At 57.4% G+C, this 12,676-nt stretch overlaps 1 protein-coding gene across 2 annotated transcripts; it reads right to left on the bottom strand.

The window, feature by feature from the left end:
- Positions 1-157: 157 nt before the first annotated feature.
- CDC42EP1 (CDC42 effector protein 1) lies at positions 158-9,429 on the bottom strand. 2 transcript variants are annotated; one of them, XM_030915737.1, is made up of 3 exons: positions 9,249-9,429; positions 2,689-3,428; positions 158-1,371 (listed from the first exon to the last, which is right to left on the bottom strand). In XM_030915737.1, exons 2-3 carry the CDS (start codon positions 3,149-3,151, stop codon positions 743-745), a joined length of 1,092 nt encoding a protein of 363 aa, XP_030771597.1. In that variant the 5' UTR covers positions 3,152-3,428; positions 9,249-9,429; the 3' UTR covers positions 158-742. The 2 variants fall into 2 exon arrangements, with proteins under 2 accessions (XP_030771597.1, XP_030771598.1); XM_030915738.1 differs by lacking the exon at positions 9,249-9,429 and adding an exon at positions 8,984-9,096.
- Between the last annotated feature and the right edge of the window lie 3,247 nt (positions 9,430-12,676).

Below are 12,676 nucleotides of genomic sequence, written 5' to 3'. Positions count from 1 at the left end.
ATTACCCTCCCCTTGGTGCGTACACTTCCCTCCCCTGCTGGGGGCCTTGACTTGGGGGGGGGGGTCCTTGGCTTTCTAAACGCCCTGGAGGGGAGGGGACTGAAGCAGGTAGAGCTGATGCTGTTCTCCCACGTCCCCAAGCATCTTGCAGGACACCTTTTATCAAAACAGCCTTATTTAATCAGGCCCCAGAGGCAAGTCTGGGGTATACAGGCAGGTGGGATTCCTCCCCGGCAGGTCATACCTGACCTTTCTGGGGTAGGAGGGAGGCTGAGGTGGGGATGTTGGGGAAGCCGCCTGGGAGAGGGCTGTCAGGGTTACAGCGGGGACGCTCTGGGATGAGCTGGGGGCAGGCAGTTCCTTTGGGAGGTGAGACAATGGCCCTGTGTGGTACACTCCCTGCCCCCCACCCCCCACGGGCAGCTTGGTCTGGCACAAAGGCCACACTGTGAGGCTGGGCCCTCCAGCTGGTGGGGGTGGCGTGGAGTGGGGCCTAAGGAAGAGCTATTAGGTCCAGAGTGGCGGTGGGAGGAGGTGGTCAGCTTGGCAGGGCCTCTGGGAGCATCCAAGTGCCGGAGCAATCCTGGCCTTCCCTGTCTTCCCTCCCATGTCTGTCCTGCAGAGGTGGAGAGGGGTTTAGGGGCAACTCGGCTTCTCCCCTCTCTGGTCTGGTAGGAACCAGCTGTTAGGTGAGGGGCCGGCTCTGCACCTAGGTGGGGCCCCGGGACCATGTCCCAGCCCCTCACACCTTGACCTCATCATCCTCCTCAGCATCTGCAAATTCAAAGGTGTTTGCTTGCACCGTGCTGGGCACCGGGGTCCTGCTGTGTGCCTGGGGCGCCCTCCACTCTTCATCCAGGCTCTCCCAGGAGGCCCGGGTTTGGGGCAGCACCTCCACCCGCTCCTGCCGCGCATTCATCTCCGGGTAGTGGCAGCTGCCACCCCAGCCTGCTCCCCAGTGCCTGCCGAGGGCAGGGCCAGCAGGTCCTCGTGGACCCCCTCCCACTGGGCTGGCCTTCACCTCAGCCACTGGGCCCAACCCAGCTGTTACCCCATTGGGACAGTGTCCATGGGGTGTGGAGCTTGTGGCAGGGGCTGGAGGGTTTGCAGCAGGACCCGGGGGGTTGGCGGCAGGGGCTGGGGGGTTTGCGGCAGGGGCTGGAGTCTCAGCTGCAGGGGCTTCCGGGAGGCTCATGACCCCTAGCAGCTCGCTGAGGAGTGAGGGCCCAAGGTCGAGGTCCAGGCGGAAGGACAAGAGAGAGTCTGAGCGGCGAAGCCCGGGCTCAGAGGGGAAGGAACCATCCCGGTCTCGGTCATGCGGCTTTTCTGAGCGAGGCAGGCGGGAGATGGTGCAGAACCCAGAGTCCAGGCCTAGAAGAGAAATGGGCAGTGGGCTCAGAGCTGGGGTCCCTCACCAGGAATTCAGGAGGGGAGACAGGACAAGTCCTGGCTTGCTGTATGGCTTCTGGCTAGTCCCTCCCCTCTCTGGCCTCAGTTTCTCCCACCTTTCCAATAGAATATGCTCCATGGTCACCTGTGTGGTCTTCCTGTCTACCCTGAAAGCTGAAAATCATCACTATCCTCATTTCCATTATGCAGATGAGGAAAGTGAGGCTGAGTTTGGGGTGGGGCGAAGGGGCTAGCCCAAGGCCATAGAAGTCTGACGAGGTGAAATCAAGCCTGGAGCTCAAATCTCCTCTCAGTCCCAATTGTGACCTCAGCCATGGCCACTGGCTCCCTGCCATGACCCTGGTTGATGGCTGCAGGTGAACCCATAGCACGTGGGTTGGTTTGTGGACACAGGATGGGACCAGCAGCCACGATCTGACTGTATAGAAATGAAGGACAGATACGTGCCTTCCCAAGGTCATCTAGTCCAGCCCGTGCTTCCAGGACTACAGACCTGAGACAGAATCGAGTTTCCGTGGACCAGTCCTCAGCAGTGGCATTAGAGCATTTGCCCCAAATGCCGCAAGGCAGGGAGTGGCCACCAGGTGGCAGCAGGGGCCCATGGTTCTCAGGTGAACTCTGCCCAAACCGCCAAGGTGGCACTTCTGGCTGGGTAAGAAGGCCCCTGAGTTGTGGTCCCTGTGAGTGGTTTTCCAAATTTGTCGAGTTACAGGAAACCAAGTTCAGATAACAACAGCTCCAGTGTCCTGAGCACCTACTATGTACCAGCCCCCCTACGCCTCTCCTGGCACTGAATCTTAGCAATGACCCCGAGAGAATCATTATCCAGGTGAGGACTTGAACTTACAGAGGTCAGTTGACTTCCTGAAAATCAGGCAGAACCGGATTGGAATCCAGAGCCCAGGCCCTTCACCTCTCCATGATATCATTCCAACATGAGGGGAAGGCTTTGGTTGAAGGGGGCAAGAATGGGTGGATGACTGGTTCAGTCGAGGCCCAGAGAGGGGGACGTGCTTGCCCAGGTCACACAGCAAGTAAGGGGCAGCTAGAACTCAAACTCCACCTCCTCACTCTCAACCTCAGGTGTTTTGGGAAGTCAGCTTGTTCCCACCACTGCACCCCCTCCCCATCCTTGATGTGGGGTTTGGGCCTGCCCTCTGTGGTAAGACCGAGGGGCTTGGGCAACAGAGCTCGCTTGGAGTTTGGAGGAACCACTGAACCCCTCTGGGCCTCAGTCTCAGCCTCTGAAAAGTGGGCCAAGATAACCCAGGCCCTCACCATAGCTGGAGTGGCCGTCCGTGGAGCTGCTGGGGCTGCTGTCGAAACTGAGCTTGCCAACCACGAGGCTATCGTAGGCAGCCTGGTTGAGCTGGGGCAGGGAGATGGCATTCTTGATGATGGGGGAGATGGCCGGTGGAGCCGGGGAGGGTGCAGGGGGAGATGCCATCCTCCGGGGTGGCGCCCCCACCCTCCGCACCAGCTGCAGCTTCTTGGCCAGGAAGTTGCGGGGTGAGCGATGGGTGCCCCCGGAGCTGCCACCATGGTTGCTGAGGAAGGAGGTGTCCCCGAAGACGTCCCCGCCACGGCCCACATGCATGGTGTGGCGGAAGTCCCCGAGCGGGGGGCTGATCATGTCTGCGGTCAGCCGCCTCTTTCCCTGTGAACTGGACCCCCAGACCACAGGTGAGAGCTTGCCCAGGCTCATGGTGGGGGCGCCTCCGCCCCCCTGGGGGCCGGGCATCAGCTCTGGCTGCTCACAGCTGCTAGTCCATGTCCACCAGGGGCCGGGGGAAGGAGGTGGGTCGGGCTCGGGATGGCTGCTCAGCTCCTTTGCCCTGGCGGAAGCTGTAAATGACGCTGTCCTAAAGTGAGGTCACCGAATGCTGAGGCTGTGGGGGGTCCATGGCTCGTCTCTCCCCAGGGCCGGCTGCCAGCCCCCCGGAAGCAGCTGTAGATGTTCAAGCGTAGAGAAAGCACCCCCGCGGTGGTTGGCTTCTCTCCTGCCCAGGGGTGGAGACCTGGAAGGAAGACAAAAAGGGCGGTGATGGCAAGCCCAGGACAGAGGAGGAAATCTGGGGTCCAAACATTGGTAGCTGAAGAGGATAGATCATCACACCCAACCACATGGATAGAGGCCCTCAACTGATGTGGGGCAGAAGCTAGGCACAAGGGGACCTGAGTGAGTCTGTGTATAGAAAGTTCAAGAACACAGCCAGGCACGGTAGCTCACGCCGGTAATCCCAGCACTTCGGGAGGTTGAGGTGGGTGGCTCAACTGAGATCAGGAGTTCGAGACCAGCCTGGCCAACATGGGGAAACCCCGTCTCTACTAAAAATACAAAACTTAGCCGGATGTGGTGGTGCGCGCCTGTAATCCCAGCTACCCGGGAACCTCCAGCAGGAGAATCACTTGAACCAGGGAGGCAGAGGTTGCAGTGAGCTGAGATCGCACTATGACACTCCAGCCTGGGCAACAAGACCAAAATTACGTCTCAAAAAAAAAAAAAAAGAAAAGAAAAAAAAGAAAGTTCAGTAACAGGCAAAACCAATTGATTCCATTAGCAATCAGAATGATAGCAGCCTCTGAGCAGGTACTGACTCAACAGGGGAAGAAGAATTCATCGAGCTATACACTTAAACCATGTATGAGGGAAAAACAGAAGCACTCATTCCAAGTCTGAGCAACGTAATGAGACCTGGTTTTCACAAAACATTTTTAAAAAATTAGTTGGGTGTGGTGGTGTGTGCCTGTGGTCCTAGCTACTCAGAAGGCTAAGAAGGGAAGATCCCTTGAGCCCAGGAGGTCAAGGCTGCAATGAGCCATGATTGTGTCACTGCACTCCAGCCTGGGCGACAGAGCGAGACCCTGTCTCAAAAAAAAAAAAGAAAAGAAAAAAGCGCTTATTCTGCAGGGCCCACTTATGAAGCACTTACTAAGTGCCAACACCTCACCTGCCTCATCGTTTAAACCCATATAATACTCCTGAGGGGCTGGGTGTGGTGGCTCACGCCTGTACTCCCAGCACTTTGGGAGGCCGAGGTGGGGGAATCACAAGGTCAGGAGTTACAGACCAGCCTGGTGGTGCTGGTCTCCACCATGGTGAAACCCCGTCTCTACTAGAAATATAAAAAATTAGCTGGGCATAGTGGCAGGCACCTGTAATCCCAGCTACTCAGGAGGCTGAGGCAGGAGAATTGCTTGAACCCAGGAGGCGGAGGTTGCAGTGAGCCGAGATTGTGCCACTGCACTCCAGCCTGTGCGACAGAGAGAGACTCTGTCTCACAAACAACAACAACAACAACAACAAAAACATTACTCCTGAGGGCAGCACGGTATCAGTTAGAGAGGGGAAACTGAGGCACGAAGTGAAGTAACTTGCCTGAGGCTACATAGCAACAAATGGTGAAACAGGCCCCACATCCCAGAGCTCTGGAGCCCCAGGCTACTCTGCCTTCTGCTGAGTAACTGAGTAAGTCACCTCCCTTCTCTGTGCATTAAAATCTCTGCCACCCAGCGAAGCCAGGAGGGAGCAGATGCCTCACCAAGGCTTTGTGAAGCTGGGTAAACGGCCAGAGCAGAGGTTCCTCCAAACCATCCACCTTCAAGGAGCTTCCTGGAATAAGGATCCTGTGGTCAAAAGTGGCTTTTTCCAGCTGCCTCCTCCATGCGTAAGCATATTCAAGGCTCTGAGAAGGCCCGCAGGAAAAGACTTTATCACAGTTTGTCAAATTGATGTAGGAGCCTTGTTGTCAGGGAGCAAGCTTTGGAAAAAGCTCAGCCAGTGCCAAAAGCTATTTCTTGCCCATCTCTCCCTTCCTGATTCCCCATCCCCACCACACACACACATATCCTCCCCAGCTCCAGCCTCTCTAAGCATTTCTTGTTCTGATCCCTTTCCTTCTGACCCCTTTTCTTCTAGTATCATACAAAGTCCAGGCTAGAGCACACCTGTGATCCTATGCTTTTCCTGTGGCCCACTGAGGGCAAAGCTGGCTCAAGGTCAGATCCACAGAGCTAGTCGAGACTTGAACTCAAAGCCTCTGACTCACATAAGTCCTTGACTGGCTTGTGGAGCCCTGTCTCACCTCCTGAGATCGGCAATGCACTTGGAGGGTGGGGCAGTGGCCTGGATTTTCCTGCTTTTCTCCCTGGGGCATCCAGCTTGGGCTCTGCACTTAGCAAGTGCCAAATCAATGCCAGCTGAATCACAGATCTCCATGATAACCTGCATGCCAAAACATCACCCTGGCCCCTTCTGAGAGTGGGAGGGCAGGCTGGGCTCAGTGTCCTCACAGTGTGACCTTGGGCAAGTCACCTACCTACACAGACCTGGGACCTCAGCTGATGAAAGTCAATAGTGATCCTTAACAAGAACACTTACATCTGCGGCTCAGCCTTCTTCCTTTTTTAAAACCATTGCTGTCACCTCCAAGCATAAAAATGTCAATACTGCCCTTCTAATGTTATTTGAAATTCAAAATAGGTTAAATAACAAGATAAGAACAAAGAAGCCAATAGGACAAAGCTTGCTTTGTTTTCTGACTACATTCTCTTCCCTTCCCACCATCTGATCCTCCCCCAACCCTAACTCCTCCCCCTTGGAGGGGAGGAACTTCTGAATCATCTTTTTCCCTCCCTGGCACCCCCGGCACCAAGAAGTCCTCGTGGAATGTTTGCTGAAGTTCTGAAGGGCTCCACAGTTGGCCAACCATTACATGATGTCATCTGATTCTCCAACAACCCTGCAAACCCACAGCTTGGCCCATTTGACAGGCAGCACTGAGGTTCGGAGGGAAGGGAGACCTGTCCAAGGTTCCGTGACAGGTTCATGGCAGGGCCAAGTTTCCCTGCTCAGCAGGGATTAAGGATGCATCTCTGGGGGAAGGAATGGGAGTGGGGAGGGTGTTCCTCTGTAAAAAGTCCTATAGAAGGGTCTGCCATGTGGCCTCACCCACTTGCTCCCATCCCAGCTCCCTGACTTTTTTTTTTTTTTTTTCTGATGCAGGGTTTCACTCTGTCACCCAGGCTGAGTGCAGTGGCTCCATCACAGCTAACTGCAGCCTCGAACTCCCAGGCTCAAGCGATCCTCCCACCTCAGCCTCCTGAGTAGCTGGGACTACAGACACGTACCACCATGCTCAGCTAAGTTTTTCCACTTTTTGTAAGGACAGGGTCTCACTCCATTGCCCAGGTTGGTCTCAAATTCCTGAACTCAAGCCATCCTGCTGCCTCAGGTTGCCAAAGTGCTGGGATTACAGGTGTGAACCACCACACCTGGCCTCCCTAACTTCTTGAGGCAGCACCTCTTCTCCCAGCAAAAGGGGCTCCTCCCCCCGAACCCCCATGGGCACTTTTGACTTGGGGGACCAGCTTCCTCCCCAATCTTGTGATGATCCCATCTTTCAAATGTTTCTGGGCACCCCCCAATAGTACCCATCCCCCACGCCACCCTGCCTCCTGCCGTATAGAGGCTGCGTAGTGCTGTGGCGCTGAGGGCAGGGTACTGGGACCCGCCTTCCCATGTGGAAAACAGGAACAGCACACCAGGCAGTTCCCCTCCCAGGGGAGTTGCAAGGGTAGAAAATGTAATGAAGGCCGGGTGCGGTGGCTCAAGCCTGTAATCCCAGCACTTTGGGAGGCTGAGACGGGCGGATCACGAGGTCAGGAGATCGAGACCCTCCTGGCTAACACGGTGAAACCCCATCTCTACTAAAAAATACCAAAAACTAGCCGGGCGAGGTGGCAGGCGCCTGTAGCCCCAGCTACTCGGGAGGCTGAGGCAGGAGAATGGCGTAAACCCGGGAGGCGGAGCTTGCAGTGAGCTGAGATCCGGCCACTGCACTCCAGCCTGGGCGACAGAGTGAGACTCCGTCTCAAAAAAAAAAAGAAAATGTAATGAAACCCCCAGATGCTGGATGGAGCAGGGCAGCCATGGGTTCAAATCTGACACCTTTACACATCTCTCATTCCAGGGACCCCTGGCGGCAGCCACATGACACTTGCTGCCAACCACAGGGCACTGCTGGCCATCAGGTGTGCCTCACCTGGCACTAGGAGTAAGCACGGCTCCAAGTGTCCTGGTGCCAGGCTCACCTCCCCTCACCTGCCCAGGAATACTAAAAGGGGTGTTAGTATTCAGAACACCCCTTTTACAGATGGAAAAAACAAAACTCAGAAAGGAGACATTTACCCTCAATCACAGACCAACATCGCTGATAAATGCCCCAGGGTGGGGGTGAAGACGATGGGGAATGGGGAAGAGGATTTGGAGGGCTTGGATGCCCAGTGCTGAGCACGGTGTGGGGTGCAGGTGCAGGCCTGGGAAGACAGGAGACCCAGCTCTGCAGATTCAGTGCCTGTGACCTGGGCAAGGAGGTCATCACACAGCTTCAGTGTCCCTGGAGTCCTTATATTTACCATATAGAGGATAGTCAGGGCCTGGGCGCATGGCCTGAGCTTACTCAATGGTGGGAATGACGCAAGAACAAGTTTTGGAGCCAGGATCCGGCCAACAGGGGCCGCTGTGGAGGCACATGTGGTCGCGGGGAGGCCAAGGGCCGCTCTGAAGGAGAGCGGGGGCGGCTGCAGCCTGGCATTCACCTGGGGGTCACCCGCAGGCCGCAGTGCTGGCCAGGGGCCCACGTCTCATCCTGGAGGTCACTGCTCGGGTGCACACAGCCCCCTTCCTGCGGGCATCCAGCTGGGTGATGCCCCCGCCCCCTACCGCTGGACAGCGGGTCCCTGTCTTGGTTACGGCAGCTCCCCCAAACTTGCTCTGGTCCCTGGGTTAAGGGGTTAACCCGGGCAGCTGGCTTCTCCTTCCCCTCAAAGTCCAGACGCTTCAAGGTGGAGAGACGTGGAAACAGGCCAGAACGGGGTAGCTAGTTGTTCTCAGTCGCGCTAGGGGACCCGGTCCTCCGTATTCCAAGGGGGCACCGTGGGCCATTGGGGAGCGACGGGAAAAGTGGAAAGGAGACGCGCTTCTTGCCCACCGCCCCGAGTTAGAGCCAAACCAGCCCTGGACCAGGCGAGGAGGAGCGGCTGCGGGCTGCGTCTCGGGTTCCCGCTCCACGTTTTGTGTCGCTGCGGCCTCCCGGCCAGTCCTCTCTCCTCTCTAAGCCTCAGTTTCCCGGTTTAGGAAAGGGGCTTCGAATGTTGGGGGTCTGGCACGGCTGGGGCAAAGGCAGAACAATCTGGAGGGCGACCGGGATTGGAAGTCCGGGAAAGACTTCGACCACCCAACGTTCCCTGGGGGGACGCGGGAGCCTGGGGCTCAGGACGCGGAGGGTCGCTCCGCGGGGGAAGGGGACGGCCGGCTGTCTTGGCCGGAGGGGAACCGGATGGGATGACCTCATCCGCGGCTCCAGCCTGGAATGCGGCGGTCGGGGAGGGGGCAGGGTGCCTGTCCCTCTCCCCGGGCCCCCCACCCCCCACTTCCCGCTCTCCGCGTGGGCCTCGGCGGAGGGGAGACATTCCGCCGCGTCGCCCGCTCCCCGCCCCTGCCCTTCCTTCCCCCGCGCAGGAAGACGCGGAGACAGCCCCCGCTCTGAACCTCGGCTCGCCCCCTCCTCACGCAGTTCGGCCGCTGAGTTTCGTCCGATCCTCTGCCCTCTCCGCCCGCCCGGAACGGGACACGAAGCCCGAAAGTTCGGAGTTTCCCCGCGCGGCTCCGCGGCCGCGCCTGGCCTTCCCGTGGGCACCCGGGGGCGCCTCTCCCGGGCTGGTCCGGTCCCCGTCCCGGCCCCGGGAGCCTAGGAGGGTGCAGAGCCCCCGCAGGCGCCCGGACTCGCCGGCCTCCACGGCCTCCGCCCCGAGGACCCGCGCGCCCCAGCTGTTACCTGGCTTCGCGAGCCCCGGGGGCGCGGGACGAGGGCGGACTCGTCCTGCAGCGGCGGCTGCCGCGCGTCCCGGCTGGCAGCCCGGGAGAGTCGCTGGGCCGGTCTGCGCCGCCCTGGCCGCGGGCTCCGCGGGCTGGATCCGGGGGCGGGGGCGGGGTGTGGGCGCTCCCGCCTCCCGCCCCTCTCCTCCCGCCCGCGGGTGGGGCCCGGCCCCCTTCCCGGCCCCCTTCCCGGCCCCCTCCCCGGCACCGTCCTCGCCCCCGCCGAGAGCTGGCAGGGACGCGGCTGGGGGGCCAAGCCAGGCCTCTCTCCTCGCCACCCCGGCCAGGGCCAGCCGGGGAACGTGCGGGCTGCCCCGGGGAGGCGACTCCGGTCCCCGGCCGCCAACCCCTCCTCCACCGGTTCCCCGCGTGGCCTTGGGGCGTCCAGGCCTGGTGAACTCTCCTCCCTCCTGGGCCCTCCAGCCGCGCCCTGCAGGAGTTTGGGGAATCGGGAAGCTCGATCTGAGGCCCTGAATGCCTGGGCCTTTAAACCTTGATGTTTACAAGCATGACATGCCCACTCCTTTCCTCCGGATTCTCATTCCCTTCCACCCGGTACAGGCCCCGCGGTGCCCAGGAGGAAGACAGCCACACTGGGGCGACTGGTAGAGTCGGGTAGAGTGGCTGTCAAGGCCGGGACCCTGGAGCCGGACAGCCTGGGCTCCTGTCCTGCCTCAGTAACTACTTACCTTTCTCTGCCTCAGTTTCCTGATCTGAAAGTGGGATAGATAATAGCAGCATCAGATGTTGTGTGAAATGTCCCCTGCTCCAAGAGCACCTAGGAGGCTTGCTTGGCAGGTAAATGAGGTCGCATCTCAGAGACTTTACAGATCCCGCCCCCCCCACCTCCATGGGGGGCAGGGAATCAGCCATACCCAGGACCCTGTGCCATCATCAAGGAGGGGAGATAGATTCTGGCCCCTGCCTCCCGTTGTTGTGCCCTCCTCTGACTACGCCCCTCTGACTATAGAGTCCTCGGGCTGTCAGGGCACAGGGAGGTCCCTAACACTGCCTGAGGTCCTGGGGCCTCAGGAAAGCTTCCTAGAGGAGATGATACTGGAGTTGTCTTTTTTTTTTTTGACGGAGTCTCGCTCTGTTGCTCAGGCCGGAGTGCCTTGGCACGATCTCGGCTCACTGCAGCTTCCACCTCCCCGGTTCAAGCGATTCTCCCTCAGCCTCCGGACTAGCTGGGATTACAGGCACCCGCCCACGCCCGGCTAATTTTTGTATTTTTTAGTAGAGAGGGGGTTTCGCCATGTTGGCCAGGCTGGTCTTGAATTCCTTACCTCAGGTGATCCGCCTGCCTCAGGCTCCCCAAGTGCTGGGATTATAGGTGTGAGCCACTGCGCGGTTGTGAGTTAAGTCTTAAAGGACGTGTAGACAGAGGGAAGGGCAATGGAAAGGCACAGTGCACAGCAGGCAGGGGGACAGCACAGCAAAGGCTGGGAGCGGAGGACCCCGCAGCGGAGGCAAACCTGGCTGGAGGAGACTGGCTAAGTGCTGTTGTGGCAGGGGACGAGGAGCCGTATTTACCCGCAGGTGGAGGAGACAAGGTCTTTACTGTTCACCCAGGGGCTAGGCCTCTTCCACTGGCTCCCTGAATCCCCATGCTGGCCACCAAGGGAAGGAGCTATTTCTGCAGCTGGACAAATGAGAAAACGGAGGCACAAAGCCTTCTAGCATTTGCTCAAGTGGCACAGCAGTAGGAACTCTTTCCCTGGGGGCCGGCCCAGGAGCATTTTGTCCCATGGAGAATTGGAACAGCATCAGGACAGTGAGCCAGCAGGCAGCACTGGCAGGTGTAGATTTAGAAGACTGACTGTCGGCAGGCGTGGTTGCTCACACCGGTTGTCCCAGCACTTTGGGAGGCTGAGGTGGGCAGATTACTTGAGGCTGGGAGTTTGAGACCAGCCTGACCAATACGCTAAAACTCCGTCCTGACTGAAAATACAAACATTAGCCAGGCGTGGTGGCAGGTGCCTGTAATCCCAGCTACTCGGGAGGCTGAGGCAGGGAGAATTGCTTGAAGCTGGGAGGCAAAGGTTGCAGTGAGCCTAGATCGCACCACGGCACTGCAGCCTGGTCAACAGAGCGAGATTCCATCTCAAAAAATAAAAATAAAAAAGTGCCGGTTGCGGTGGCTCACGCCTGTAATCCCAGCACTTTGGGAGGCCGAGGCAGGCGGATTACTTGAGGTCAGGAATTTGTGACCAGCCTGGCCAACATGGTGAAACCCTGTCTCTACTAAAAATACCAAATATTAGCCGGGCATAGTGGCGGGATGCTGAGGCAGGAGAATTGCTTGAACCTGGGAGATGGGGGTTGCAGTAAGCTGAGATCGTGCTACTGCACTCCAGCCTGGGCAACAGAGCAAGACTCTGTCTGAAAAACACAAAAAACAAAACAGAAGTCTGACTGTGAGTGAAGAATGGACTGAAAGGACAGTGATGGAAGCAAATAACTAGTGATGCTGTGGTTGTTACTATTAATTGCATCAGTAGTAACCAGCACTTAATGAGCACCTGATGCATACCAGGTCCTGTAGCTCCTTAACAAGCATTATGACATTTAATTCTTGTGAGACCCCCATGGGGAAAGTCCTGCCATGGTGTCCCGTTTGCAGATAAGTGAAGTGATTTGCGTAAAACCCCCTACTTTGACAGGATGGCCACACTTTCCAGTTTGCCTAGGACAGCCCAGATTACACATACTATTCCAGTGTAATTATTTTTTTTTTTTTTTTTTTTTTTTTTTTTTTTTTTTTTTTTTTTGTATTCTTTAGTAGAGACGGGGTTTCACCGTATTAGCCAGGGTGGTCTCGATCTCCTGACCTCGTGATCCGCCCATCTCGGCCTCCCAAAGTGCTGGGATTACAGGCTTGAGCCACCGCGCCCGGCCTCCAGTGTAATTATTAATAGCACTTCCTTTCATTCTCAAAGGTGACCTGTTTAGACAATCAATTACAAGTCACTTTAGTCAGAGGATCCCTAGAGCAGTAGTAAAGGAGGCAGTTTGGTGCAATGTCAAAGGCCCTGAGCTCAAATCCCGGCCTAGTGGCTGACTGTGGGCAAAGCACTTGGCCCATCTGAACCTCAAGTTTCTCATCTCTGAAATGGGTATAATAGCAGTGTGGGTATTTACTAGTTGGGGTGTTGTGAGCCCCAGGCAGATGACCGAGCAAGCAGTCCTGATGGAAGTGGCCACAACCTGCCCCATGCTTGCTCCATCTTCTTCATCCATGGGCAGGGAGGGCAGGCAGGAAAGAAAAAGTGGTTGAGAACCTCCCCTACTATATGCCACATGCTTTGTCTTCTCCAGCTCATTGACAGGAAACCTGTGAATCAGGAATTCTTGCGCCCTTTTACATCTGGGTAAGCTAAGGCAGAG

The sequence above is a fragment of the Rhinopithecus roxellana genome, chromosome 13 (genome assembly GCF_007565055.1).
Source record: "Rhinopithecus roxellana isolate Shanxi Qingling chromosome 13, ASM756505v1, whole genome shotgun sequence".
In the NCBI taxonomy this organism is placed as follows: domain Eukaryota; kingdom Metazoa; phylum Chordata; class Mammalia; order Primates; family Cercopithecidae; genus Rhinopithecus; species Rhinopithecus roxellana.
Note: the sequence above shows the minus strand (reverse complement) of the source record. Positions and strands in the feature narration are given on the sequence as shown.

Coding starts and splice junctions, on each gene's coding strand:
- CDC42EP1 (XM_030915737.1), bottom strand. CDS start 3,151: ATGCCCGGCCCCCAGGGGGGCGGAGGCGCCCCCACCATGAGCCTGGGC. Junction 1,372..2,688: donor GGACGGCCACTCCAGCTATG/GTGAGGGCCTGG, acceptor TTTCTCTTCTAG/GCCTGGACTCTGGGTTCTGC.